General features: G+C 44.0%; 1 protein-coding gene across 2 annotated transcripts in view; it reads right to left on the bottom strand.

Moving 5' to 3' along the window:
• EPS15L1 (epidermal growth factor receptor pathway substrate 15 like 1) overlaps positions 1 to 27,833 on the bottom strand; it is a 297,626-nt gene that overhangs the window by 219,821 nt on the left and 49,972 nt on the right. For both annotated transcript variants that reach the window (XM_040417436.1, XM_040417435.1), the window contains exons 6-8: positions 18,161 to 18,223; positions 5,393 to 5,518; positions 3,820 to 3,879 (exon numbers count right to left, since the gene is read on the bottom strand). In XM_040417436.1, coding sequence (XP_040273370.1) covers positions 3,820 to 3,879; positions 5,393 to 5,518; positions 18,161 to 18,223 — 249 coding nt within the window. The remainder of the gene's footprint in view (positions 1 to 3,819; positions 3,880 to 5,392; positions 5,519 to 18,160; positions 18,224 to 27,833) is intronic.

The raw sequence follows: 27,833 nt of genomic DNA on the forward strand, positions 1-27,833 counted from the left end.
CCGTCAAGAATTGGGGGCTGAAAAGGCACAGCAGCCCCCAATGGGAGAGGGAGCTCCCGCCCTGTTAACCTTTTCCATACAGCGGTCCCTACTCTGCCAAAACCGCTCGACCATCCTGAGAGAGGGGGCGGGCGTTAAACATAAAATGAAGGCATTTTGAAGTTTCTGATCCGCGTATTTTGAAGTACCAGGACATCAGGTACGCCCTGTGTCCGTAACAGGTCAATGCATGGCCAAGTGTACGTCCAACTATGACCAACCAGATCCCCTTAGATTTTTATCTCTCAACTATCTATCAAATGTCTCATGTTTGATAAATTTGTCTAGAAAAGCTACTGCAGTTTTCCTACTCCACCATTCTACTATAGTGAGATTGTGACCATTTAAAAAAGTCTCGGTGATAAATCTGGAGTGAAAACCATTAACATAGCTAACTATGCCCCCACATATTTCAAAACTGGAGTGAGTGATTGTGACAACCACCCGCCATACTGGTCTCGTTCACTAGAGACTTCTGGAGGCGAATCCACTTTGAGCACAGTAGACGTTTAAGATTGGTTGGTGTGCCCATACATGATACAATCGTGATTGTATGTACAATCGGTAAAATAAAATTATCGATTTCACGCTGGAAATCAAATTAATTTGCTGCCACCACTCTTCGTATTGAATCGGGGCGAAGAGACCCCGGCTAGCTATTCCTAAAGGGACGAAACGGTTATTTGCAACCTAGCTAACCAATTAACAATGTATAAAAATAAGACAAATGCGGTAGTATGTCTCCTCTGAGGACAGAGTTCTTAGCATAGACCAGATAATCAGGTAACAAGGGCAAACTGGAACTATTAAATCGTTAGTTTTATTTTAACAAATATACACAAAAATATACATTAAAACTGACAGATAAATATACCTGCCAGTCGAACAGATTGGTTGGATGGAAATATGAAAGAGATAGAAAGGAATAGAATGTCTGTAAGTTCAGAATTACCATGGCAGTGTCCAGTAAAAGATAAAGTCTTTGCAAAGAATAATCCAAGATGGCGGTGTGCCCGTGTCCAGCGGGCAGTCGTGATGTTAATTGACTTCAGATGGTAGGTGAAGGACTGTTTTACCCACTCTGTAGCTGGGAGTGGCTATGACATGCACAAGTCCAGCCCTGTGTAATTGGAAGAGGGGCAGTTCTTGCCCTGAGAGGGAGAAAATCTGGCAGAATCTTGGCTTTGCCAGTTTCTCCGTACCCGTAGGTCAAATTAAGAAATAAAGTTCATATCTATAATCAGGACAATTTGATACCAAATATGACTGGAAGATAATATATACACTCACCTAAAGAATTATTAGGAACACCATACTAATACGGTGTTGGACCCCCTTTTGCCTTCACAACTGCCTTAATTCTACGTGGCATTGATTCAACAAGGTGCTGATAGCATTCTTTAGAAATGTTGGCCCATATTGATAGGATAGCATCTTGCAGTTGATGGAGATTTGAGGGATGCACATCCAGGGCACGAAGCTCCCGTTCCACCACATCCCAAAGATGCTCTATTGGGTTGAGATCTGGTGACTGTGGGGCCATTTTAGTACAGTGAACTCATTGTCATGTTCAAGAAACCAATTTGAAATGATTCGAGCTTTGAGACATGGTGCATTATCCTGCTGGAAGTAGCCATCAGAGGATGGGTACATGTTCTCATTCTGTTTACGCCAAATTCGGACTCTACCATTTGAATGTCTCAACAGAAATCGAGACTCATCAGACCAGGCAACATTTTTCCAGTCTTCAACAGTCCAATTTTGGTAAGCTCGTGCAAATTGTAGCCTCTTTTTCCTATTTGTAGTGGAGATGAGTAGCCGGTGGGGTCTTCTGCTGTTGTAGCCCATCCGCCTCAAGGTTGTGCGTGTTGTGGCTTCACAAATGCTTTGCTGCATACCTCGGTTGTAACGAGTGGTTATTTCAGTCAACGTTGCTCTTCTATCAGCTTGAATCAGTCGGCCCATTCTCCTCTGACCTCTAGCATCCACAAGGCATTTTTGCCCACAGGACTGCCACATACTGGATGTTTTTCCCTGTTCACACCATTCTTTGTAAACCCTAGAAATGGTTGTGCGTGAAAATCGTAGTAACTGAGCAGATTGTGAAATACTCAGACCGGCCCGTCTGGCACCAACAACCATGCCACGCTCAAAATTGCTTAAATCACCTTTCTTTCCCATTCTGACATTCAGTTTGGAGTTCAGGAGATTGTCTTGACCAGGACCACCCCCCTAAATGCATTAAAGCAACTGCCATGTGATTGGTTGACTAGATAATTGCATTAATGGAAAGTAGAACAGGTGTTCCTAATAATTCTTTAGGTGAGTGTATGTGCCTGAGAACCATTATATCTCAGAGCGGGGATTTCCAATTGACTTGCGGATTTCCTGGAAGGTGTGTTAGAAAAACCGAAACAATTTCTGAAGAGATTGTTCATTTCGTCTTTTCCTAACCCAGTTAATATGAAGGAAATATGGGAAAAATATGAAGTCTATGGATTAGAGGTGACTTTAAGGTCATCTTCCTTCTTGTACCAACCAGCTGTGTGATAAGGATCTGTCCTTCTCTTTTGGTCTGACCAAGCTTAAGGAGTGTGAAAACTCATGCTGTGTTGGGGCTGCTCAGACTAGAGAGAAGGCCCGTTTATGAGGTTTTGTCATGATGATATCAGATTGATGGATGTATAACCTGACAGGGGGTCAGTAGGAATCTTTGGCCAGGGTTTGCTAATTAACCTCTGTTCTGTGAGCTGTAACGGAAAGTTTTAACTCTGTGTGCAGAAGAGGGCTTTGGTGATTCTGTGATTTTAGAACATGATGCATTTGCGATTTCTTTGTATTGCCGAGACCGCGAAGCATCACAGTGAGGTAAAAATGCCAAATTTTTTCTCAAGTGAGCACAAAAAGTCGCAAATGCTCATTTTGTAACTTTTTGAAGCCAGAATTCTGGAGTGAAGGCATGATAAATTAGGGCATATGACATTATGTAGAAGAAAATAACATTCACAACTGAAAGTACACTTCAAACACCTAAAAACTGAACATTTAGATACCCAAGCCATTAAAGGGCTTATGCAAGACTAAAAAATGTCCCCCATACGCCCCTCACACTGAATCAATTTACCTTGCTTCCCGCTCCCCTCACCACCACTGCTTCTCCCCGTCTGCCATTGGCAGCTTCTCCCCCCCCCCCCCCCCCCCCCCCCCCCCCCCCCACTCCCCCCTCCGAGACACCGGCTGTTTTCATCCGTGCATGGAAAAAGCAGCAGCGGCGGTGTGGGAACCAGGAGTGGCGCAGGGAGAGGGAAGCAAGGTAAGTGGATTCGGTGTGAGGGGCCTGGACATATGGGGGACATTTTTTAATCTCGGATAACCCTTTTAAAGAGAACCTCTAATCAATAAATCCCATGCAATCTGAAAGCAGCATGTTATAGAGCAGGAGAAGCTGAGCAGATTGATATGTATTTTTGTGGGAAAAGAGTCAGTAAAACTTGTAATTTTTACATTTACATCTACAGCCCTGTAAAGTGCTATCTGTGCATGGAGGAGGAGTTACCAGTGGCTGACAACTATCTCTGTATACACACAATGCTATCAAATTATATATATATATATATATATATATATATATATATATATATGTGTGTGTGTGTGTGTGTGTGTGTGTGTGTCAATCTGCTTGGCTTCTCCTGCTCTACAACATGGTGCTGCATTGCATTTTTTTAGTGAAAGGTCCTTGTTCTTTTTCTGTTCATAGATCCATAGTGATAGTGTACTTACCACTGCAAACTCATCCCTGTCCAAGTGTCCATCCTTGTCTATGTCACTCAGTTCCCATACCTGTGGATAACCAAAAATTACATCTCATAACTTGGAATACATATTCTGACCAGTCAGCCCACACATATTATCCATGAAAGACAAATGGCACAATTGCATGAGCCAAACTGCAAAAGTGGAGAAACTACCCACTGTTATTAATAAGTTCGATAAGTGACTATAGGTATGATAACACCGAAAGTCAGTGTATTAGAGCAGAGCTTTGAGACAGCACAGCAAAGGGAGCATGGGGGGTCTTGTAGAGAATCAAAATATTAACCACTTTCAGATGAAGCCATTTTGAACCTAACACTGAGCCGCATTTTTCAAATTTGACATGTGTGACTATATGTAAATAACTGGAATAGTTTTATTTAACTAAGGAATTCTCAGGCTGTTTTTTTTATGACAATGTGTTTATACCACTATTGTGGCGTGAAAAAGTCGCAAAGTATGGAGCATGCCATATTTGCGCTGTAATTTGTGACTTTTTCCGCTTCTCACCACTTTTCTAAATTCGCAGGAAAAGTGGGGCTTAGTTGGAGGAGTGGAGCGTACCAATGCCTACTGGGATTACTATAATTTATGGAAGAAGTTAAAGTAAGTTATAATTCAAGTCTACACCAGTCCCGGAGAATGAAGTGTGTGTGCCTGTGTATATATACACACACATACAGGCAGCACAGTGGCTCAGTGGTTAGCTAGGGTCAAATCTGACAAAGTACTACATCTGTATGGAGTTTGTATGTTCTCCCCGTGTTTGTGTGGGTTTTCTATGGGTATTTTGGTTTCCTCCCACACTCCAAAGACATTCTGAGAGGGAGCTTCGATTGTGAGCCCCATTGGGGACAGCTTGATGTCAATGTCCGTAAACCGCTGTGGCATATAGCAGCGCTATATAAGTGCATAAAATAATATATATATTTTTTTACCATCTTAAGTTTACAGTTTCTAGCAGACCTTAGTGTCTCCATGGTACTGTGTAGTCTGATGTTGCAGTCACACTCCGCCTTCCATCTGTCTCATCCTTCTTAGGGTGCATTCACGTGACCGTATGTATTTTGCGGTCAGCAAAACGCAGATACACAAAAAATATGGATGATGTCCACGTTGCATCCGTTTTTTTTTTTTTTTTTTTGCAAACCCATTTTTGCAGGGCTATGGAACAGACATACGGATGTGGACAGCACGCGGTGCTGTCTGTATTTTTTGCGGCCCCATTGAAACTAATGAGTCAGCATCCGTGTGGAACGGAGCAAAAATACGGTCATGTAGATGGGGCTTACTAACACACATTCTTGAGATTACCAATAACAATAGTACTGATAGAAGGGAGTATGGCTGCAGGATCAAACTCTGCAGGCTTTGACCTTTGAGACATACAGGTCTGCTTAGAGGCTATATATAAAAATGGTAGGATATTTTTAATCAAAACTACTTGAACAGTTACTTCATTTTTCTTTTTAGATGCACTGAGGAAAAATAGTTGCAAAGGTGGGGTTTTAAATGTGTAACAAAATAAATGCACTCTCACCCTTCCTAAAATATCCAGAGGTAGTTTGGAGTTCATAAGTACCGGTTTCACCTTGTCCCCAGACAGTAAGCCATTCACTGGCAATAAACTATCGAATATTCCATCAAACTTGGATTTCTCTTCTATCTGGTAAGCGAAATAAAGTGGTAATGTTAAACAACACAAACAAAGATCTAGTGATCTTAAAAGGTTTATACAGTGACACCAGTGGGTAAATATCAAAGGGATGTGCTGACAACCAAGAGAGAACGGAGGAAGCCTGACTTTATACGGCATTTTTACTGTGCCTGATCCTAGGTGGGCGGTGGGAAATTACAGTTCCTGGTCTTACTACTGCAATGTGGGGGCACAATGCTTTCATGGGCAGCAGGGAAATCAGAATTCTATTTGCCTAAATATGCCTGCATGACTACCAACAATACAAGCTGCCAACTAAGTCAACCTGTATTTTGCCTATGAAACAGAAGACAGAGGCGGTTATAAAGTAACAACAAAAATATATCAGTCTGCCTTATTATAAGATAACTGTAGTTAAAGAGGACCTTTCACCTCTCCTGACGTGCCTGGTTTAATAGATACACAAATTCCTCATTTATTCGGGAGCATCTATTCTTATGACTATGTTGTGCCATTCCTTTATTATTTCCACTAGAAGTCATGAATGAATTGCTAGCAGTCTGTAGTAAGGGTACAAAGGGGTGGTAACCAGTTGGGGGGTGTACCTACACAGTCTGAAAATGGCAGAACTGACTGGATAGAGTGAGACATAAGGGCACATTTATTAAGACTGGCGTTTTAGAAGGCGGTCCTTGGGTACTTTCACACTTGCGGCGGAGAATTCCCGGCAGGCAGTTCCGTCGCCGATCTGGCAAAACATATGAAAACTGATGGCATTTGTCAGACAGATCTGGATGCAGATCCATCTGACAAATGCATTGAAATGCCGGATCCGTCTCTCCGATGTCACCCGGAAAAAAGGATCCGGTATAAATTTATTTTGCATGCGCAGACGGGATCGGCATGCTGCGGTATTTTCTCGGGCCTGAAATGGCAAAAAGACTGAACTGAAGACATCCTGATGCATCCTGAACGGATTGCTCTCCATTCAGAATGCATTAGGATAAAACTGATCAGTTCTTTTCCAGTATTGAGCCCCTAGGACGTAAACTCAATGCCGGAAAAGAATGACGCTAGTGTGAAAGTACCCTTAAAAAGCCCTATACCTGGCAGTGGTTCTGCCGGAGTTATGAAGAGCCTCCACATAACGCAGCTTCCTTGCTGTCTTACATTTAGACCATTTTATACACCTAAAACAGGCATAGAAAATGATAAATGAGACGGGCCTGCCAGCCCGTCCCCTTTCCTGCCCACGCCACGCAAATTATTATTTTTTTAGGCCCTTTTTTTAGGCGAGTATTCCGCGCGGATGCGATGCGTGAGTTGAATGCATTGCACCCGCACTGAATCCTGACCCATTCATTTCTATGGGGCTGTGCACACGAGCGGTGATTTTCACGCATCACTTGTGCGTTGCGTGAAAATCGCAGCATGCTCCTCTGTGCGTTTTTCACGTAACGCAGGCCCCATAGAAATGAATAGGGTTGCGTGAAAATCGCAAGCATCCGCAAGCAAGTGCGGATGTGGTGCGATTTTCACGCACGGTTGCTAGGAGACGATCGGGATGGAGACCCGATCATTATTATTTCCCCTTATAACATGGTTATAAGGGAAAATAATAGCATTCTGCATACAGAATGCATAGCAAAATAGCGCTAGAGGGGTTAAAAAAATGTAAAAAAAAATTAAACTCACCTTAGTCCACTTGATCGCGCAGCCGGCATCTCCTTCTTTGCTGATTGTAGGAACAGGACCTGTGGTGACGTCACCACAGGTCCTGTTCCTACAATCAGCAAAGAAGAAGACAGGAGATGCCGGCAGCACGAGCAAGTGGACTAAGGTGAGTTAAATTATATATTTGGTTTTTTTAACCCCTCCAGCGCTATTTTACTAAGCATTCTGTATTCAGAATGCTATTATTTTCCCTTATAACCATGTTATAAGGGAAAATAATACAATCTACAGAACACCAATCCCAAGCCCGAACTTCTGTGAAGAAGTTCGGGTTTGGGTACCAAACATGCGCGATTTTTCTCACGCGAGGGCAAAACGCATTACAATGTTTTGCACTCGCGCGTGTTCCCGCAACGCACCCGCACATTTTCCCGCAACCCCCGTGTGAAAGAGGCCTTAGACATGGTGCAAGCGGGGAGAAGTTGCAGATTGCGGTGCAAATTACCTAATTTAGGCATATTTCTGTTTAATAAATGACCCCCCATAGAGTCATAAGAATAGATGTTCCAGAACTGCTATTACATGGAGAATGCATGTAGCTATTAAACGTCAGCGGTGACAGGTTCTATTGAACGTGTCACCAAGTTTTGAGTTTGAGTGCTGAGACCCCCACAGATCAAAACCTGTTATGTCTCTATGACCTATCAAAATTTTTATCAAAACTTAGTGCACCTTTAAAACTGTGAAATTCCAATACAGTATATCACAACAGTGAGTCCACCCCTCACATTTCTTCTATCTTTCCATGGGACAACACTAAAGATCTGACACTTTGATACAATGTGAAGTAGTCAGTGTATAGTTTGTATAACAGTGTAAATTTGGTGTGGGCTCAAAATAACTCAACACGCAGCCATTAATGTCTAAACCCCTGGCAACAAAAGTCAGTACACCCCTAAGTGAAAAAGGGCCAAATTGTGCCCAATTAGCCATTTTCCCTCCCCTGTGTCATGTGACTCACTGGTGTTACAAGGTATCAGGTGTGAATGGGGAGCAGGTGTGTTAAATTTGGTGTTATCGCTCTCATACTGGTCACTGGAAGTTAACATGGCACCTCATGGCAAAGAACTCTCTGAGAATCTAAAAAAAATTATAATTGTTGCTGTACATAAAGATGGCCTACGCTATAAGCAGATTGCCAACACCCTGAAACTGAGCTGCAGCAATGTGGCCAAGACCATACAGTGGTTTAACAAGACAGATTCCACTCAGAACAGGCCTCACCATGGTCGACCACAGAAGTTGAGTGCACGTCCTCAGTGTCATATCCAGATGTTGTCTTTTCAAAATGGACACACAGTATGAGGTGTCAGTACATGGGGCGACATTCCAGTCTCTGTGCATTATGACTCTGGGTATGTTTTAGACTTATATTGTTTAGACATCTATACCTAGGGATGGATATATAAAGATATGAATTGCATATAGGCTGCGAATTAGGACTGATAAACATGTGTGCCATTTAATATTATGCCTAGCTTAATATACCTGATATATATAAGTGTTATTATTTATTTAATTGCACGTATTTCCGCTTTTTGTAAAGGCACACCTGCTTATTATTTATGTATAATCTTGGCAGCCTTTTAGATTGTTGGTCTGTTGCACTGCCCACTAATATCATAGTAGGCTGTATTGCGAAATATTCCCTCATAGGACAGTGTATTCTTAGAGCCACATTGATGTTACAATAATGATTCTGATGGACATTGTCTGGTAACGGGCCCCTTGTATTTTTCTGTATCAAATTGCAATTGTGTCGTCCTTTTTTCTAAAGTCTGACCAGTATTATGATTAATAAAGATTTCTATATATTTTATGATATTGGTCCCATTGATCCGTTTTTGTGGTGTAATTTATAGTCTATGATCTAGGGGTGTTGTTTGAGGATTATGAGGTCATTGTAGGTGTTGATGTATGAGTGCTGCCAGCATTGCTGCAGAGGTTAAGTGGTGGGGGGTCAGCCTGTCAGTGCTCAGACCATATGCCGCACACTGCATCAAATTGGTCTGCATGGCTGTCGTCGCAGAAGGAAGCCTCTGCTAAAGATGATGCACAAAAAAGCCCGCAAACACTTTGATGAAGACAAGGAGACTAAGGACATGGATTACTGGAACCATGTCCTGTGGTCTGATGAGACCAATATAAACCTATTTGGTTCAGATGGTGTCAAGCATGTGTGAAGGCAACCAGAAGTGTGTCTTACCTACAGTCAAGCATGCTGGTGAGATTCTCATGGTTTGGGGCTACATAAGTACTGCTGGCTGTGGGGAGCTACAGTTCATTGAAGGAACCATGAATGCCATCATGTACTGTGACATACTGAAGCAAAGCATGATCCCCTCCCTTCGGAAACTTGGCTGCAGGACTGTATTCCACCATAATAACGACCTCAAACACACCTCCAAGACGACAACTGCCTTGCTAAAGGAGGTAAAGGTGCTGGACTGGCCAAGCATATCTCCAGACCTAAACCCTATTGAGCATCTGTGGGACATCCTCAAACGTTAAGTGGAGGAGCACAAGGTCTCTAACATCCACCAGCTCCATGATGTTATATTGCAGGAGTGGAAGAGGATTCCAGTGGCAACCTGTGAAGCTCTAGTAAACTCCATGCCCAAGAGAGTTAAGGAAGTTCTAGAAAATAATGGTGGTCACACAAAATATTAACACTTTGGACCCAATGTGGCCATTTTCACTTTGGGGTGTACTCACCCCTAAGTTGCCAGCGGTTTAGACATTATTGTCTGTGTGTTGAGGTATTTTGAGGCCACAGCAAATTCACACTGTTATACAAGCTGTACACTGACTACTTCACATTGTATCAAAGTGTCATACTTCTGTGTTGTCCCATGAAAAGATAGAAGAAATGTGAGGGGTGGACTCACTGTTGTGATATACTGTATATATGAGATCACTATGAAAGTAAAGGTAGCTCACCTGTCATGTGCAATGGTTGTGAAATCGAGTGCACAAGTCTGTCCTTCTATCCCATGGAAAATGGATCAGCAAAAAAGGACCAGCTCTTATAGATTTCACAGTTAAAATACTTTAATACATTATTCATCAAACAGAATAAACATCCACTTATTTCAGTAAAAAAAAAAGTTTAAATAAATGCAGTAACCCTAAAAAAGTCAGTGATTGAAAAAAAATGACAATAATAAAACCATGAAATTAAAATGTATATGTCAATTATATGTAGCCAGGATATACGTAAACAGTCCACACCTTAAATTTATGCAATTGCATTAGAATGTAATGCTCGCAACAAATTAATAGCTAGTGCCCATATGGTATACCACATCATACATTTGCTGTACTGCCTTACATAATCCATATATATTGTACTGCCACATATATATAACTTTTTTATGCTGAAAAAAGCTCCAGGTGGGAGCTTGAGAATAAACCTACGGTGTTTTCCACTACTGCGGTTGGAGTGTTGTGATTTCTTCTAGCACTTTATATTAAAAAAAATATATATAGCTACAAAAAATAAATATTTAAAGGGAGCCTGTCATTATGAAAATTCAGTGTAATCTGCAGCAGCATGTTATACAGCAGGAGGAGCTGAGAAGACTGATATATAGTATAACCTGTATTATAACCTGTATCAGTGACTGACAGCTCTCTCTGTATACACAGTCATAGAGGGAAGGCTGTCAGTCACTGATAGGACCGCCTCCTTGTCTTCAGTCAGTGACTGACAGCTATCTCTGTATACACAGTCATAGAGGGAAGGCTGTCAGTCACTGATAGGACCGCCTCCTTGTCTTCAGTCAGTGACTGACAGCTATCTCTGTATACACAGTCATAGAGGGAAGGCTGTCAGTGATAGGACCGCCTCCTTGATATCAGTCAGTGACTGACAGCTATGTCTGTATACACAGTCATAGAGGGAAGGCTGTCAGTCACTGATAGGACTGCCTCCTTGTCATCAGTCAGTGACTGACAGCTATCTCTGTATACACAGTCATAGAGGGAAGGCTGTCAGTCACTGATAGGACCTCCTCCTTGTCATCAGTCAGTGACTGACAGCTCTCTCTGTATACACAGTCATAGAGGGAAGGCTGTCAGTCACTGATAGGACCGCCTCCTTGTCATCAGTCAGTGACTGACAGCTATCTCTGTATACACAGTCATAGAGGGAAGGCTGTCAGTCACTGATAGGACCGCCTCCTTGTCATCAGTCAGTGACTGACAGCTCTCTCTGTATACACAGTCATAGAGGGAAGGCTGTCAGTCACTGATAGGACCGCCTACTAGACATCAGTCAGTGACTGACAGCTATCTCTGTATACACAGTCATATAGGGAAGGCTGTCAGTCACTGATAGGACTGCCTCCTTGTCATCAGTCAGTGACTGACAGCTATCTCTGTATACACAGTCATAGAGGGAAGGCTGTCAGTCACTGATAGGACTGCCTCCTTGACATCAGTCAGTGACTGACATCTATCGCTGTATACACAGTCATAGAGGGAAGGCTGTCAGTCACTAATAGGACCGCCTCCATGACATCAGTCAGTGACTGACAGCTATCTCTGTATACACAGTCATAGAGGGAAGGCTGTCAGTCACTGATAGGACCGCCTCCTAGACATCACTCAGTGACTGACAGCTATCTCTGTATACACAGTCATAGAGGGAAGGCTGTCAGTGATAGGACCGCCTCCTTGTCATCAGTCAGTGACTGACAGCTATCTCTGTATACACAGTCATAGAGGGAAGGCTGTCAGTCACTGATAGGACTGCCTCCTTGTCATCAGTCAGTGACTGACAGCTATCTCTGTATACACAGTCATAGAGGGAAGGCTGTCAGTCACTGATAGGACTGCCTCCTTGACATCAGTCAGTGACTGACAGCTATCTCTGTATACACAGTCATAGAGGGAAGGCTGTCAGTCACTGATAGGACCGCCTCCTTGTCATCAGTCAGTGACTGACAGCTATCTCTGTATACACAGTCATAGAGGAAAGGCTGTCAGTGATAGGACCGCCTCCTTGTCATCAGTCAGTGACTGACAGCTATCTCTGTATACACAGTCATAGAGGGAAGGCTGTCAGTGATAGGACCGCCTCCTTGACATCAGTCAGTGACTGACAGCTATCTCTGTATACACAGTCATAGAGGGAAGGCTGTCAGTCACTGATAGGACTGCCTCCTTGACATCAGTCAGTGACTGACAGCTATCTCTGTATACACAGTCATAGAGGGAAGGCTGTCAGTCACTGATAGGACCGCCTCCTTGTCATCAGTCAGTGACTGACAGCTATCTCTGTATACACAGTCATAGAAGGAAGGCTGTCAGTCACTGATAGGACTGCCTCCTTGTCATCAGTCAGTGACTGACAGCTATCTCTGTATACACAGTCATAGAGGGAAGGCTGTCAGTCACTGATAGGACTGCCTCCTTGACATCAGTCAGTGACTGACAGCTATCGCTGTATACACAGTCATAGAGGGAAGGCTGTCAGTCACTAATAGGACCGCCTCCATGACATCAGTCAGTGACTGACAGCTATCTCTGTATACACAGTAATAGAGGGAAGGCTGTCAGTCACTGATAGGACCGCCTCCTAGACATCACTCAGTGACTGACAGCTATCTCTGTATACACAGTCATAGAGGGAAGGCTGTCAATCACTGATAGGACCGCCTCCTTGTCATCAGTCAGTGACTGACAGCTATCTCTGTATACACAGTCATAGAGGGAAGGCTGTCAGTCACTGATAGGACCGCCTCCTTGACATCACTCAGTGACTGACAGCTCTCTCTGTATACACAGTCATAGAGGGAAGGCTGTCAGTGATAGGACCGCCTCCTTGTCATCAGTCAGTGACTGACAGCTATCTCTGTATACACAGTCATAGAGGGAAGGCTGTCAGTCACTGATAGGACTGCCTCCTTGTCATCAGTCAGTGACTGACAGCTATCTCTGTATACACAGTCATAGAGGGAAGGCTGTCAGTCACTGATAGGACTGCCTCCTTGACATCAGTCAGTGACTGACAGCTATCTCTGTATACACAGTCATAGAGGGAAGGCTGTCAGTCACTGATAGGACCGCCTCCTTGTCATCAGTCAGTGACTGACAGCTATCTCTGTATACACAGTCATAGAGGGAAGGCTGTCAGTGATAGGACCGCCTCCTTGACATCAGTCAGTGACTGACAGCTATCTCTGTATACACAGTCATAGAGGGAAGGCTGTCAGTCACTGATAGGACTGCCTCCTTGACATCAGTCAGTGACTGACAGCTATCTCTGTATACACAGTCATAGAGGGAAGGCTGTCAGTCACTGATAGGACCGCCTCCTTGTCATCAGTCAGTGACTGACAGCTATCTCTGTATACACAGTCATAGAAGGAAGGCTGTCAGTCACTGATAGGACTGCCTCCTTGTCATCAGTCAGTGACTGACAGCTATCTCTGTATACACAGTCATAGAGGGAAGGCTGTCAGTGATAGGACCGCCTCCTTGTCATCAGTCAGTGACTGACAGCTATCTCTGTATACACAGTCATAGAGGGAAGGCTGTCAGTCACTGATAGGACTGCCTCCTTGTCATCAGTCAGTGACTGACAGCTATCTCTGTATACACAGTCATAGAGGGAAGGCTGTCAGTGATAGGACTGCCTCCTTGTCATCAGTCAGTGACTGACAGCTATCTCTGTATACACAGTCATAGAAGGAAGGCTGTCAGTCACTGATAGGACTGCCTCCTTGTCATCAGTCAGTGACTGACAGCTATCTCTGTATACACAGTCATAGAGGGAAGGCTGTCAGTCACTGATAGGACTGCCTCCTTGACATCAGTCAGTGACTGACAGCTATCGCTGTATACACAGTCATAGAGGGAAGGCTGTCAGTCACTAATAGGACCGCCTCCATGACATCAGTCAGTGACTGACAGCTATCTCTGTATACACAGTCATAGAGGGAAGGCTGTCAGTCACTGATAGGACCGCCTCCTAGACATCACTCAGTGACTGACAGCTATCTCTGTATACACAGTCATAGAGGGAAGGCTGTCAATCACTGATAGGACCGCCTCCTTGTCATCAGTCAGTGACTGACAGCTATCTCTGTATACACAGTCATAGAGGGAAGGCTGTCAGTCACTGATAGGACCGCCTCCTTGACATCAGTCAGTGACTGACAGCTATCTCTGTATACACAGTCATAGAGGGAAGGCTGTCAGTCACTGATAGGACTGCCTCCTTGTCATCAGTCAGTGACTGACAGCTATCTCTGTATACACAGTCATAGAGGGAAGGCTGTCAGTGATAGGACCGCCTCCTTGACATCAGTCAGTGACTGACAGCTATCTCTGTATACACAGTCATAGAGGGAAGGATGGCAGTCACTGATAGGACCGCCTCCTTGACTTTAAACCCCAGAGTGAGCAGGAATTTAAATAAATGAAATGCAAGTAATACTAAATCTTTTCCCACAAAAATCTGCCCAGCTCCTCCTGCACTACAACAGGCTGCTGGCAGATTACAATGTATTTTCATGGTGACAAGCTCTCTTTAAGTGTCAACACATTTTTGTACTTCCTTTTACTGAAGTCAATGGATGCTTATTCTCCTATTAGATACATGAAGTGTGGATTGAAGTATTTTAAAACTGTGACATCTATGAGAGCCAGTCAGTCATTTTTTTGCCAATATATTACCTAATTATTCACATCTATGGGACCAGGGTTTCCTGAGTTTGGGATACAGAGTTATCTTCACATACCTCCTTTAGCTATAACTTAACACCCTGCTTCTGAGAATGGTGAGGTGTCTTCACCCTATTGCCATTCATTCCTTTTGGCATCTGTTTGACATTATTTTAGAGGAAGTTCTTTTTTTTTTGCCAGCTGTTTAGGTTTGGGTGTTCAGGGAACAAATATAGTAGACAAGTTTCCAGGTTTAAGTGCAGTGAGACTCCAGAAATCAGAGTTACATGTCATATAATCGTGGAGCAATATGTTTTGATAAAAGCACAGAACCACCATAGCTGGAGGTATGAGCCTGCTTCCTTACAACACCTCCAACATAAGGGTTGTAACAGGGGGTCCTTTCATGACGTCTCATTGTGGTAAGGGGCCATCTGGTTCTTGGCCTAACACATCTGGAAGCCTGTTTGGGAGCTGATAATATTTTTTGTTTCTTCAGAGGTGTACTGTCCATACTGTCAGGAAAGCAGGTAAATGAGTAGAGCGGGATATAAGCAGTTGCTCTCATGCCAAAGAAGTTATGTTTTTCTAGGGATGGTTTGGGCAATAATGGTTCAAAACCGGGTCAAAGGTCTGCCTAGGTCATGTCTTTGCGAGATGGGTTTCTATGATCATGTGCATTTGCTGTACAAGAGGTGGCTGAGGTTTTTGTCGTTCCCATAGTGTGGGTACGATTCCTGTATCCAGTATGGTACCGACGTTCAAGTGTTGGTAATGAAAGTTCAGTGGAATTGTGCAATTGAGGATGAGGTCGCAAGAGTTAAATATCTTTTGCTTGTAGTTGCAGTGAAGGGTTGGGGCGAGTAAACATTGCGTATCATCTTGGAGGTGATGGGGTTAGTGATAATTTCTCATTTAAGAGGGTTTCTGGGTATGAAAACACCAACTGCCATAAAGTAAAATGTGCCATTTATTCTTCTACAGACACCCAAACCTTGCTTACTGGTCTTTTGACCCAATATATTATTCTATGGAGATGGATCACTTGTTGGAACTGATTTGGTGCTCCTTGTTTATGTGGCAGTATCAATACACAGGGCCCTAAGCCCTTTTTCACACGAGTGTGACGGATTAGGTCCAGATGCGTTCAGTGAAACTCGCACCATTTTGCAAGCAAGTTCAGTCAGTTTTGTCTGCGATTGCATTAAGTTGTTCAGTTTCCGCGTGGGTGCAATGCGTTTTTCATGTGCGTGCTAAAAAACTGAAGGTTTACAAACATCTCCTAGCAAGCATCAGTGAAAAAAACGCATTGCATCCGCACTTGCTTACGGATGCAATGCTTTTTGCACTGAAGCCCCATTCACTTCTATGGGGCCAGGGCTGCGTGAAAAACACAGAATATAGAATGTGCTGCGTTTTTCACGCAGAACTAATGTACACAGACACATTGAAATGAATGGGTCAGGATTTAGTGCGGGTGCTAAGCGTTCACGTCACGCATTGCACCCGCGTGGAAAACTCGCTCGTGTGAAAGGGGCCTAAGAGTGACAATATTCTGTTGACTGTGGTAAAAAAAAAAAAAAAGGCCCCAAAGGAGGTGGATGGGGAGAACGTCCAAAAGGTTGAAGCCAGCAAATAAATGGAATAGACCAGGAGGAGAGGGTCTGAGAGATGTTATCTAATAAGGGTGGAAAATAATTGATATATAAATGGGATGTTTGGAGATTTATTCGGATACAGGAGGGTGACCAATCAAATCGGGTATTAGAGCCAAGTAATGTTTTTTTATGTTCAGGTGAAATATTCTGAATTGCAAACAAATTCAGCTAACAGATCCACAATGACAGGAAGCGCCTATTTGGAGTTTGAGATTAACTACTGCATATGCTGTAGCTTTATTGCTCACATTTAATCCCTCCTAATTCTAATATCTAGTCTGATACCTGGCACCCCCCACCAATCAGCCACAGTTCCTGGCAGTAAACTGTGTATGGAACTGGAACACCACAGCTCCGTACACTGTGTAGTGTTCATCCTCAGGTACTGCAGCTCAGCTCCATTCACTTGAACAGGAACTACCTCAGTAACCGGGAATGGCCACTACACAGTGGAACCTTGACTGTAGGTAACAACTGATCGATGGGGTTGCTAGGTGTCGTATCCTTACTGATCAAATACTGGTGACCTATCCTATAGCCGCATCCCGGAACACCCTTTAAAGAGTGTGGTAGTGGAAAGCCACCTGGGTATGAACATAAGGTAAGTGAGTTTTATTTATTTATTTTTTTATCTAGAATAGTACAGTATCTACAATTGTACAATATACAACTGGATCTGTCTGGAGGAGAGGAAAAACAAAATAAAAAGACATAAGAAAAACTCCAAGAAACCCTCAAAATAATGGGTCAAATAGATGCCAACAATATGCACAACCATGAAAACACCCAAAACAGAGTCTGTTGGTAAAATTACCATACTTTACAACTCATATGTATCAATTTCCAGTGGACATACACTTAAGGTAGCACTCTGGCCCATTAGAAAGGTACATGATGTAAACTGTAGTGATGGTAACCTTAACTGTGGCTGTATCTGTGAGTTATAACCTCCCTTCTTGTCCTCAGCTGTCATGTGACCAACACTCTCACTTCACAACTGACACATCGTCTTAATAGTGGATAGGAAGTTAGTTTCTCTATTAATTCCTATGAAACCTATCTTGAGGCTCCCATAGGAATGAATAGAAAAACTGAAATCCTGTCCACAAATAAAATGATGTGTCAGTTGTAGTCAGAAGGTCAGTCACGAGACACAGCTGAGGACAAGAATGGAGAGAATATATCACAAATACAGCCATAGGTAAAAAGATTACCTCCACTACAATATACATCATGGTCTTTCTAATGGGGCAGGAAATAAAATAAAAAATGTGGGAGTGCTTTTTTAATAAAGAAGGCAGAGAAAAAACACCTAATACAGAGATGCCACCGTCCATTGAAATAGGCTTTCTATGGCCTAAAAATTGCAACTACTACTATAAGCATAGAAAAATCATAAATTTTCTATGTCAAAAGTGGCAGATAAGTGGCGTGTATATGGTTAATTTGTGTCCAAATAGCTACTTGTAATAGGAATCATAAAAACTTAACACTTTGTAGGCACTGCTCTTACACCATAAAAATGTGTTTCAGCACTTTGCCAAAAAAAAATTTAAAAAATATGAAGCCGCATTCATACAAGACTTACCCGAACTGACCAATGACCTTCAACAGGAGGAGGGGTGATCAAAAGGGGGCTGCTGGTATCACTCTTTGAAAAGAAGAAAAAAAACGCAATACAGTTACATGTTTAGCATAATCTTCCAAGGAAAATTAATACGTTGTAATGGTGCAGAAGAATTACTTATAAAATGTGTTTAAAAATAAGTGTAAATGTGAAGTAGCAAAGATCTTTCTCAATAGTCTGATAAGACCTCAGTGTAGCCCTAGCAGTATAGAACATCATTTTAGCATCTCCAAAATTATTAGAAATCAAAAATTTTAGTTTAAAGTGGTTTTCTGGGCTTATAGATACTGATGACCTATAATTAGGATAGGCCCTCAATATCAGATTGGTGGGGGTCCAATACCCGCCATCCTCGCTGATCAGCTGTTTGCAGCAGCCACTGGTGCCGGAGGACAAAGTCAAAGAAAGAGCTCCACCCACTGTGTAGTGCCCGTGCTGGGTTACTGCAGATCAGCTCCCATTCACTTGCTGAAATCCATGCACACGTTACAGAAACATCCCTATTCACAAGTATGGAATGGAAGTTTAGCAGCAGATAAATCAACACAAAAAAATGTAAAGTTATGAAATTGAGAATGAAAGAAATAATTACTCTTACCGGTAATTGGATTTTCCGATAGCCTCCACAACGGCACTTATAGGAGGGATGCCCCCGCCCCGGACAGGAAACAACGACGACGCAGAAGATTTAAGAGCCTCCTCCCCCTTACCTAGTCAGTCAATAAGAGAGGACACAGAAGTGATGCCACAAAAAAAAAAAACGTATGTATTAATAACCAAGGACAATTACATCATTAGAAGGAAAACAATAAATCTTAGCAGAACTTAGATCCATGTAACAAAATATATCAGGGAGGGAATCCCAGTGCTGTTGTGGAGGCTATCGGAAAAACCAATTACCGGTAAGAGTAATTATTTATTTTCCCTAACGCCTCCACAACGGCACTTATAGGAGGATTAACAGAGTAATAGGATCAGGGAGGGACAGCAGCAGAAAGTACACTGCGCCCAAATGATAAATCCTGGTTTTTAAGGATGTCCAGTCTATAGTGATTGAAGAATGTCATAGGATTGGCCCAAGTTGCGGCCTTACATATCTGTTCTAGTGACACTGATGCCGCGCCTCGGCCCATGAGGATGATACTGCTCTGGTGGAGTGAGCCCTTAGCCCAACAGGGGGCTGGAGGTATTTCTGCAGGTAAGCTAGCTTGATCAAATTTTGTATGGATCTGGATATCGTAGGTTTGCTAGCCCCGCGACCTTTGTTGGGCCCTTGGTACTGTAGGAACAGTTGGTCCGAGTGCCTGAAGGATGAGGTTCTGTTGAGGTAGCAGATTACAACCCTTCTTACATCCAAGTTGTGATATTTCTTCTCTTTTTCCGAAGTTGGTGAAGGACAGAACGAGGGCAGCGATACTTCTTGTTCGCAGTGAAATCTAGACACTACCTTGGGTAGGAAGGCTGGGCAATGTTTCAGAATTATGCGGTCATCGAGGATCGTCAGATAAGGAGGTTTATATGAAAAGGCTTGGATCTCCCCAACTCTTCTGGCAGTTGTAATGGCCGTAAGGAACACGGTCTTCAACGTGAGAAGTCTCAAGGATATTTCTTCTATTGGCTCAAATGAAGGAGACATTAAGACAGACAGCACTAAGTTAAGGTCCCAGGGAGCAGCGGTAGGACGAGCTACAGGGGTCTTTCTCACAGCACCTTTAAGAAAACTCTTTACTAGAGAGGACTCTGACAACCTGATGTCCAAAAACGCACTTAGGGCTGACACCTGCACTCTAAGGGTTGCTGGTCTGAGGCCTTTGTCAAGTCCAGCTTGAAGGAAGTGCAGAATTTGAGGAATATCTGGCAAAATTACGTCACCCGTGAATTTCTGAAAGGCTTTCCAGGTTCGCAGATAAATTCTGGATGTTATAGGTTTTCGGCTGAGCATAGAGTGGAGATAACTGAATCCGAGAGTCCCTTCTTTCTTAAGGTACTGTGTTCAGTCTCCAGGCCGTCAAGTTCAAGTGTTTGACGTTTGGGTGATTTACTGGGCCTTGATGAAGGAGATCCGGTACGGATGGGAGAGTCCAGGATTCCCCTGCCGAAAGATGAAGTAGCAGGGGGAACCAGGATCTTCTCGGCCAGTGAGGGGCTATAAAGATTACCTTGGCCTTTTCTTCCTGTACCTTTATCAGAGTCTTCGATATTAGGCTGAAGGGAGGAAAGGCGTAGAGAAGACAGTTTGGCCATGGTCGGGACAGGGCATCTATCCATAGTGACTGGTCCCTTTGGGAGAGGTAACAGAACTGTTTGATCTGTTTGTTGATCTTTGTCACAAACAGATCTACTTTTGGAGTCCCCCACTTGAGACACAACTTAGGGGTGGGCGATATAGGCGATATAAATTTGTGCCACGATATGGATATTGTGCATATCACCTATATCGCCGGACCGCGATATGATCGCGCTCTCGGCGCGCACCATGGTTTCCTGAGCCGGCACAGTGGAGAAGGAGGGAGTCCCTCCCTCCCCACTGTGCGCGGCTGCCGCTGGCCACTAAGAACAGAGTAGGAGGAAGAGGGGAGGGACTGTGGCCACTGCGCCACCAATGAATGCCTGAATACTAATGTGCCGGCCATATCTCTGCCCCTATGACTGCACGCTATGATCCGCACGATTAACCCCTCAGCTGAGGGGTTAATCGCGCGGATCACAGCGTCCTGTCAGAGGTCGGGTGCCGGGAATGTTCTTCAGTTTCTGAATTGGGCAGTGGGCAGTTCCGATCGGAGTCCCAGCAGTGTAATGCTGGGGCTCCGATCGGTTACCATGGCAGCCAGGACGCTACTGAAGTCCTGGCTGCGATGGTATGTTAGTGAGCAGCATTATACTCACGTGCGCCGTGGCCGCCGGTCGCTCCTTCTTCTGTCTGTGCGGCGCATTGCTAATGCTTATAGCATTAGCAATGCGCCGCACAGACCTATGAGAAGAAGGAGCGTCCGGCGGCCACGGTGCACGTGAGTATAATGCTGCTCACTAACATACCATGGCAGCCAGGACTTCAGTAGCGTGACTCCTGGCTGCCATGGTAACCGATCAAAGCCCCAGCATTACACTGCTGGGACTCCGATCGGAACTGCCCACTGCCACCAATGATGGGGGGGGGGACCCTGTGGCCACAGCCACCAACGATTAATACTGGGGAGGGAGGGGGGTGGGTTAGAGTTAGCAGAGGGGGCTGATAAGAGGGAGAGGCTGGGGAGCTGATCAGAGGCGGGGGGGGGGGGGGCACATGAGAGGCTGGGGGGCGGATCAGGGGCTGGGGGGGCACATGAGAGGCTGGGGGGGGCACATGAGAGGCTGGGGGGGCACATGAGAGGCTGGGGGGGGGGGCACATGAGAGGCTGGGGGGGGGCACATGAGAGGATGGCTGCCATGGTCAGCTCCCTGCTGTTGTGTGCACAAAGCACAGGGCAGCAGGGAGAGTGTAAAGTCCTATTCACCCTAATAGAGCTCTATTAGGGTGAATATGACAAGGGTTCTAGCCCTTAAGGAGGCTAATAGTTATTAACCACCTCAGCCCCCAGTGCTTAAACACCCTGAAAGACCAGGCCACTTTTTACACTTCTGACCTACACTACTTTCACCATTTATTGCTCGGTCATGCAACTTACCACCCAAATGAATTTTACCTCCTTTTCTTCTCACTAATAGAGCTTTCATTTGGTGGTATTTCATTGCTGCTGACATTTTTACTTTTTTTGTTATTAATCGAAATTTAACGATTTTTTTGCAAAAAAATGACATTTTTCACTTTCAGTTGTAAAATTTTGCAAAAAAAATGACATCCATATATAAATTTTGCTCTAAATTTATTGTTCTACATGTCTTTGATAAAAAAAAAATGTTTGGGTAAAAAAAAAATGGTTTGGGTAAAAGTTATAGCGTTTACAAACTATGGTACAAAAATGTGAATTTCCGCTTTTTGAAGCAGCTCTGACTTTCTGAGCACCTGTCATGTTTCCTGAGGTTCTACAATGCCCAGACAGTACAAACACCCCACAAATGACCCCATTTCTGAAAGTAGACACCCTAAGGTATTCGCTGATGGGCATACACACATCTGGTATCTCCGTATTCAGTAGAAGTTGGGGAATGTGTTTTGGGGTGTCATTTTACATATACCCATGCTGGGTGAGATAAATATCTTGGTCAAATGCCAACTTTGTATAAAAAAATGGGAAAAGTTGTCTTTTGCCAAGATATTTCTCTCACCCAGCATGGGTATATGTAAAAAGACACCCCAAAACACATTCCCCAACTTCTCCTGAATACGGAGATACCAGATGTGTGACACTTTTTTGCAGCCTAGGTGGGCAAAGGGGCCCATATTCCAAAGAGCACCTTTCGGATTTCACTCGTCATTTTTTACAGAATTTGATTTCAAACTCCTTACCACACATTTGGGCCCCTAGAATGCCAGGGCAGTATAACTACCCCACAAGTGACCCCATTTTGGAAAGAAGAGACCCCAAGGTATTCGCTGATGGGCATAGTGAGTTCATGGAAGTTTTTATTTTTTGTCACAAGTTAGTGGAATATGAGACTTTGTATGAAAAAAAAAAAAATATAAAAAAAATCATCATTTTCCACTAACTTGTGACAAAAAATAAAAAATTCTAGGAACTCGCCATGCCCCTCACGGAATACCTTGGGGTGTCTTCTTTCCAAAATGGGGTCACTTGTGGGGTAGTTATACTGCCCTGGCATTTTCCAGGGGCCCTAATGTGTGGTAAGTAGGTAAATGACCAGTGAAATCCAAAAGGTGCTCTTTGGAATATGGGCCCCTTTGCCCACCTAGGCTGCAAAAAAGTGCCACACATGTGGTATCTCCGTACTCAGGAGAAGTTGGGGAATGTGTTTTGGGGTGTCTTTTTACATATACCCATGCTGGGTGAGAGAAATATCTTGGCAAAAGACAACTTTTCCCATTTTTTTATACAAAGTTGGCATTTGACCAAGATATTTATCTCACCCAGCATGGGTATATGTAAAATGACACCCCAAAACACATTCCCCACCTTCTCCTGAGTACGGAGATACCAGATGTGTGACACTTTTTTGCAGCCTAGGTGGGCAAAGGGGCCCATATTCCAAAGAGCACCTTTCGGATTTCACTCGTCATTTTTTACAGAATTTGATTTCAAACTCCTTACCACACATTTGGGCCCCTAGAATGCCAGGGCAGTATAACTACCCCACAAGTGACCCCATTTTGGAAAGAAGAGACCCCAAGGTATTCGCTGATGGGCATAGTGAGTTCATGGAAGTTTTTATTTTTTGTCACAAGTTAGTGGAATATGAGACTTTGTATGAAAAAAAAAAAAATATAAAAAAAATCATCATTTTCCACTAACTTGTGACAAAAAATAAAAAATTCTAGGAACTCGCCATGCCCCTCACGGAATACCTTGGGGTGTCTTCTTTCCAAAATGGGGTCACTTGTGGGGTAGTTATACTGCCCTGGCATTTTCCAGGGGCCCTAATGTGTGGTAAGTAGGTAAATGACCAGTGAAATCCAAAAGGTGCTCTTTGGAATATGGGCCCCTTTGCCCACCTAGGCTGCAAAAAAGTGCCACACATGTGGTATCTCCGTACTCAGGAGAAGTTGGGGAATGTGTTTTGGGGTGTCTTTTTACATATACCCATGCTGGGTGAGAGAAATATCTTGGCAAAAGACAACTTTTCCCATTTTTTTATACAAAGTTGGCATTTGACCAAGATATTTATCTCACCCAGCATGGGTATATGTAAAATGACACCCCAAAACACATTCCCCAACTTCTCCTGAGTACGGCGATACCAGATGTGTGACACTTTTTTGCAGCCTAGATGCGCAAAGGGGCCCAAATTCCTTTTAGGAGGGCATTTTTAGACATTTGGATACCGGACTTCTTCTCACGCTTTGGGGCCCCTAGAATGCCAGGGCAGTATAAATACCCCACATGTGACCCCATTTTGGAAAGAAGACACCCCAAGGTATTCAATGAGGGGCATGGCGAGTTCATAGAAATTTTTTTTTTTTGGCACAAGTTAGCGGAAATTGATATTTTTTATTTTTTTCTCACAAAGTCTCCCGTTCCGCTAACTTGGGACAAAAATTTCAATCTTTCATGGACTCAATATGCCCCTCACGGAATACCTGGGGGTGTCTTCTTTCCGAAATGGGGTCACATGTGGGGTATTTATACTGCCCTGGCATTCTAGGGGCCCTAAAGCGTGAGAAGAAGTCTGGAATATAAATGTCTAAAAAATTTTACGCATTTGGATTCCGTGAGGGGTATGGTGAGTTCATGTGAGATTTAATTTTTTGTCACAAGTTAGTGGAATATGAGACTTTGTAAGAAAAAAAAATAATAATTCCGCTAACTTGGGCCAAAAAAATGTCTGAATGGAGCCTTACAGGGGGGTGATCAATGACAGGGGGGTGATCAATGACAGGGGGGTGATCAATGACAGGGGTGTGATCAATGACAGGGGGGGTGATCAATGACAGGGGGGGTGATCAATGACAGGGGGGGGTGATCAATGACAGGGGGGGTGATCAATGACAGGGGGGGTGATCAATGACAGGGGGGGTGATCAATGACAGGGGGGGTGATCAATGACAGGGGGGTGATCAGGGAGTCTATATGGGGTGATAACCACAGTCATTGATCACGCCCGTGTAAGGCTTCATTCAGACGTCCGGATGCGTTTTGCGGATCCGATCCATCTATCAGTGGATCCGTAAAAATCATGCGGACGTCTGAATGGAGCTTTACAGGGGGGTAATCAATGACAGGGGGGTGATCAATGACAGGGGGGTGATCAGGGAGTCTATATGGGGTGATAACCACAGTCATTGATCATGCCCCTGTAAGGCTTCATTCAGACGTCCGGATGCGTTTTGCGGATCCGATCCATCTATCAGTGGATCCGTAAAAATCATGCGGACATCTGAATGGAGCTTTACAGGGGGGTGATCAGGGAGTCTATATGGGGTGATCACCACAGTCATTGATCATGCCCCTGTAAGGCTTCATTCAGACGTCCGGATGCGTTTTGCGGATCCGATCCATCTATCAGTGGATCCGTAAAAATCATGCGGACATCTGAATGGAGCTTTACAGGGGGGTAATCAATGACAGGGGGGTAATCAATGACAGGGGGGTGATCAGGGAGTCTATATGGGGTGATCAGGGGTGATTAGGGGTGATCAGGGGCTAATAAGGGGTTAATAAGTGACGGGGGGGGGGGGGTGTAGTGTAGTGTAGTGGTGCTTGGTGGGACTTTACTGAGCTACCTGTGTCCTGTGGTGGTCGATCCAAACAAATGGGACCACCAGAGGACCAGGTAGCAGGTATATTAGACGCTGTTATCAAAACAGCGTCTAATATACCTGTTAGGGGTTAAAAAAAACACATCTCCAGCCTGCCAGCGAACGATCGCCGCTGGCAGGCTGGAGATCAACTCTCTTACCTTCCGTTCCTGTGAGCGCGCGCGCCTGTGTGCGCGCGTTCACAGGAAATCTCGCGTCTCGCGAGAGGACGCGCCGGCGCGTCCAGGAGGAATGAATCAACCACCTCCAGGACGCGTCTGTGCGTACAGCGGTCCGGAGGTGGTTAAATAAAAAGTAAAAAAAAAAAAAAAAAGTTTAAACACCCCCCCAATATAGAAAACAATATATTGCGATATATATCACATATCACACATGCTTAAAATTATATCGCAATATAGATTTTAGGCCATATCGCCCACCCCTAACACAACTGATGAAATATTTGAGGATTTAGGGACCACTCTCCCTCTTTCAGAGTCTGACGGCTGAGGAAGTCAGCCAAATAATTTTCTTCTCCTCTGACATGTAAGGCTGTAAGGGAAGACTTTTATACTTTTTGGTGATGTAGGCGTAAAGAGAGCGACCATGACATTGCATACCGCTGAGAGTTCCCTTAAGTTGGAGGAGGCTTGTAGCAGATCTGTTCCCCAAGTGCCTTGGACCACTCTTCCGTCTGAGTGACCACCCCAGCCGATGCTGCTGGCATCTGTGGTTATGATCATTTGATCTCCTTGTCTCCAGGAAACTCCCGTCTGAAGGTGTTTTCTGATTCTCCACCACATAAGAGATATTTTTACCCACTTCGGGATCATCACTCGCTTTTCCAGGGCCGAGGAGGTGCCATCCCAGGAAGATAGGAGGAACATCTGCAGCGGTCTTGTGTGGTAATGGGCTCACCTTACTGACTGGATCGTTGACGTAAGGCTACCTAGAATGGTCATGAGGTTTCTTACCGTCGTGAATTTTTGGCTGCAGAATAGCGATACTTTTTCCTGGAGCTCGATCTGTTTGTTCTGTGGAAGAAAGGACATTAATTGATGGGAATCTAATGTTACCCCCAAAAAGGTCTTCCTTTGTGACGGATTTAAGTCCGATTTTTTTGAAATTTATGATCTACCATAGAGTGGTAAAAAATTCCTGAACGTCTGCTAGGTGGGACAGAAGGGTCTCTGCACAGGGAGCGACTACCAGAAAATCGTCCAGGTAAGGTATAATTTGAATGCCTCTTTGGTGAAGGGTTTTGACGACCTCTGCCATGACCTTTGAAAATACCCTTGGGGCTGAGGAGAGCCTGAAGGGGAGGGCTGTGAATTGGAAGTGACAGAGCCGTTTTTTTTATAAAGACAGCAATTCTTAAGTACTTTTGATGGGTCATAACAATTGGGACGTGGTAATAGGTGTCCTGAAGGTCCATATGTAGCTTGAGAAAGACCTGTGTGTCGAAACGTTGCTGTTTTTTCGGTGTCATTAAACACTAAGCCTTGATTCAAGAACAAGAGTGCCATTCCTGAAGTTTTGTCGAAGGTCTATGGTCGCCATGAAGCAGTCTTGAGGCAGGACATTTATGGCGAATTTCACTGACTCCATCTTGAAGCGCTTGTAAACGATAAACTTGTTTAGGCCTTTTAAATTTATAATCAGTCGATAGGTTCTGTTGGGTTTCTGGATTAAGAAGACAGGGGAGTAAAACCCCCTGCCCTGTTGTTCCACAGGAACCTGACGAATTACACCTTTCTGAATCAGAGACATAATTTCTGACTCTAGGCAAGATTGTTTCTCTCGATGAGGCAGAATTTTGTTGATCATGAAACGATCTGTTGGTACTGAAATAAACTCTAACCTTAGGCCTTGACTTAGGGTGTCTACCACCCAGGGAGATGCTCCCATATTTTCCCAGACGGAAGCAAAGCGGATTAGTCTGCCCCCCACTTGACCTGGCGTCATTGTTTTGAGGATGAGGCATTATCGGGGTTAAAGGGAAACCCTTTTTTTTCTTAGGATCCCCTTTGGGCTTTCTTTGATTTTGAAAGGCACGCCTCTGATGAAAATAGCGGTTCTCCATGGGGAAGCCCTTCTTTTTGTCCGCAGCTTTGTCCAGAATATCGTCTAAAGTGGTACCAAATAATCTATCGCCTTCACACGGGATGGAGCATAGGCGGATGGAGCATAGACAGCTCTTCTTGTGGCATTTAATAAGGCTGCTGATCTGGCAGAGAGTTTCACTAAGTCCGCTGATGCATCAGCAAGAAAATTAGACGCTTT

The sequence above is a fragment of the Bufo bufo genome, chromosome 2, assembly GCF_905171765.1.
Source record: "Bufo bufo chromosome 2, aBufBuf1.1, whole genome shotgun sequence".
Lineage (NCBI taxonomy): Eukaryota > Metazoa > Chordata > Amphibia > Anura > Bufonidae > Bufo > Bufo bufo.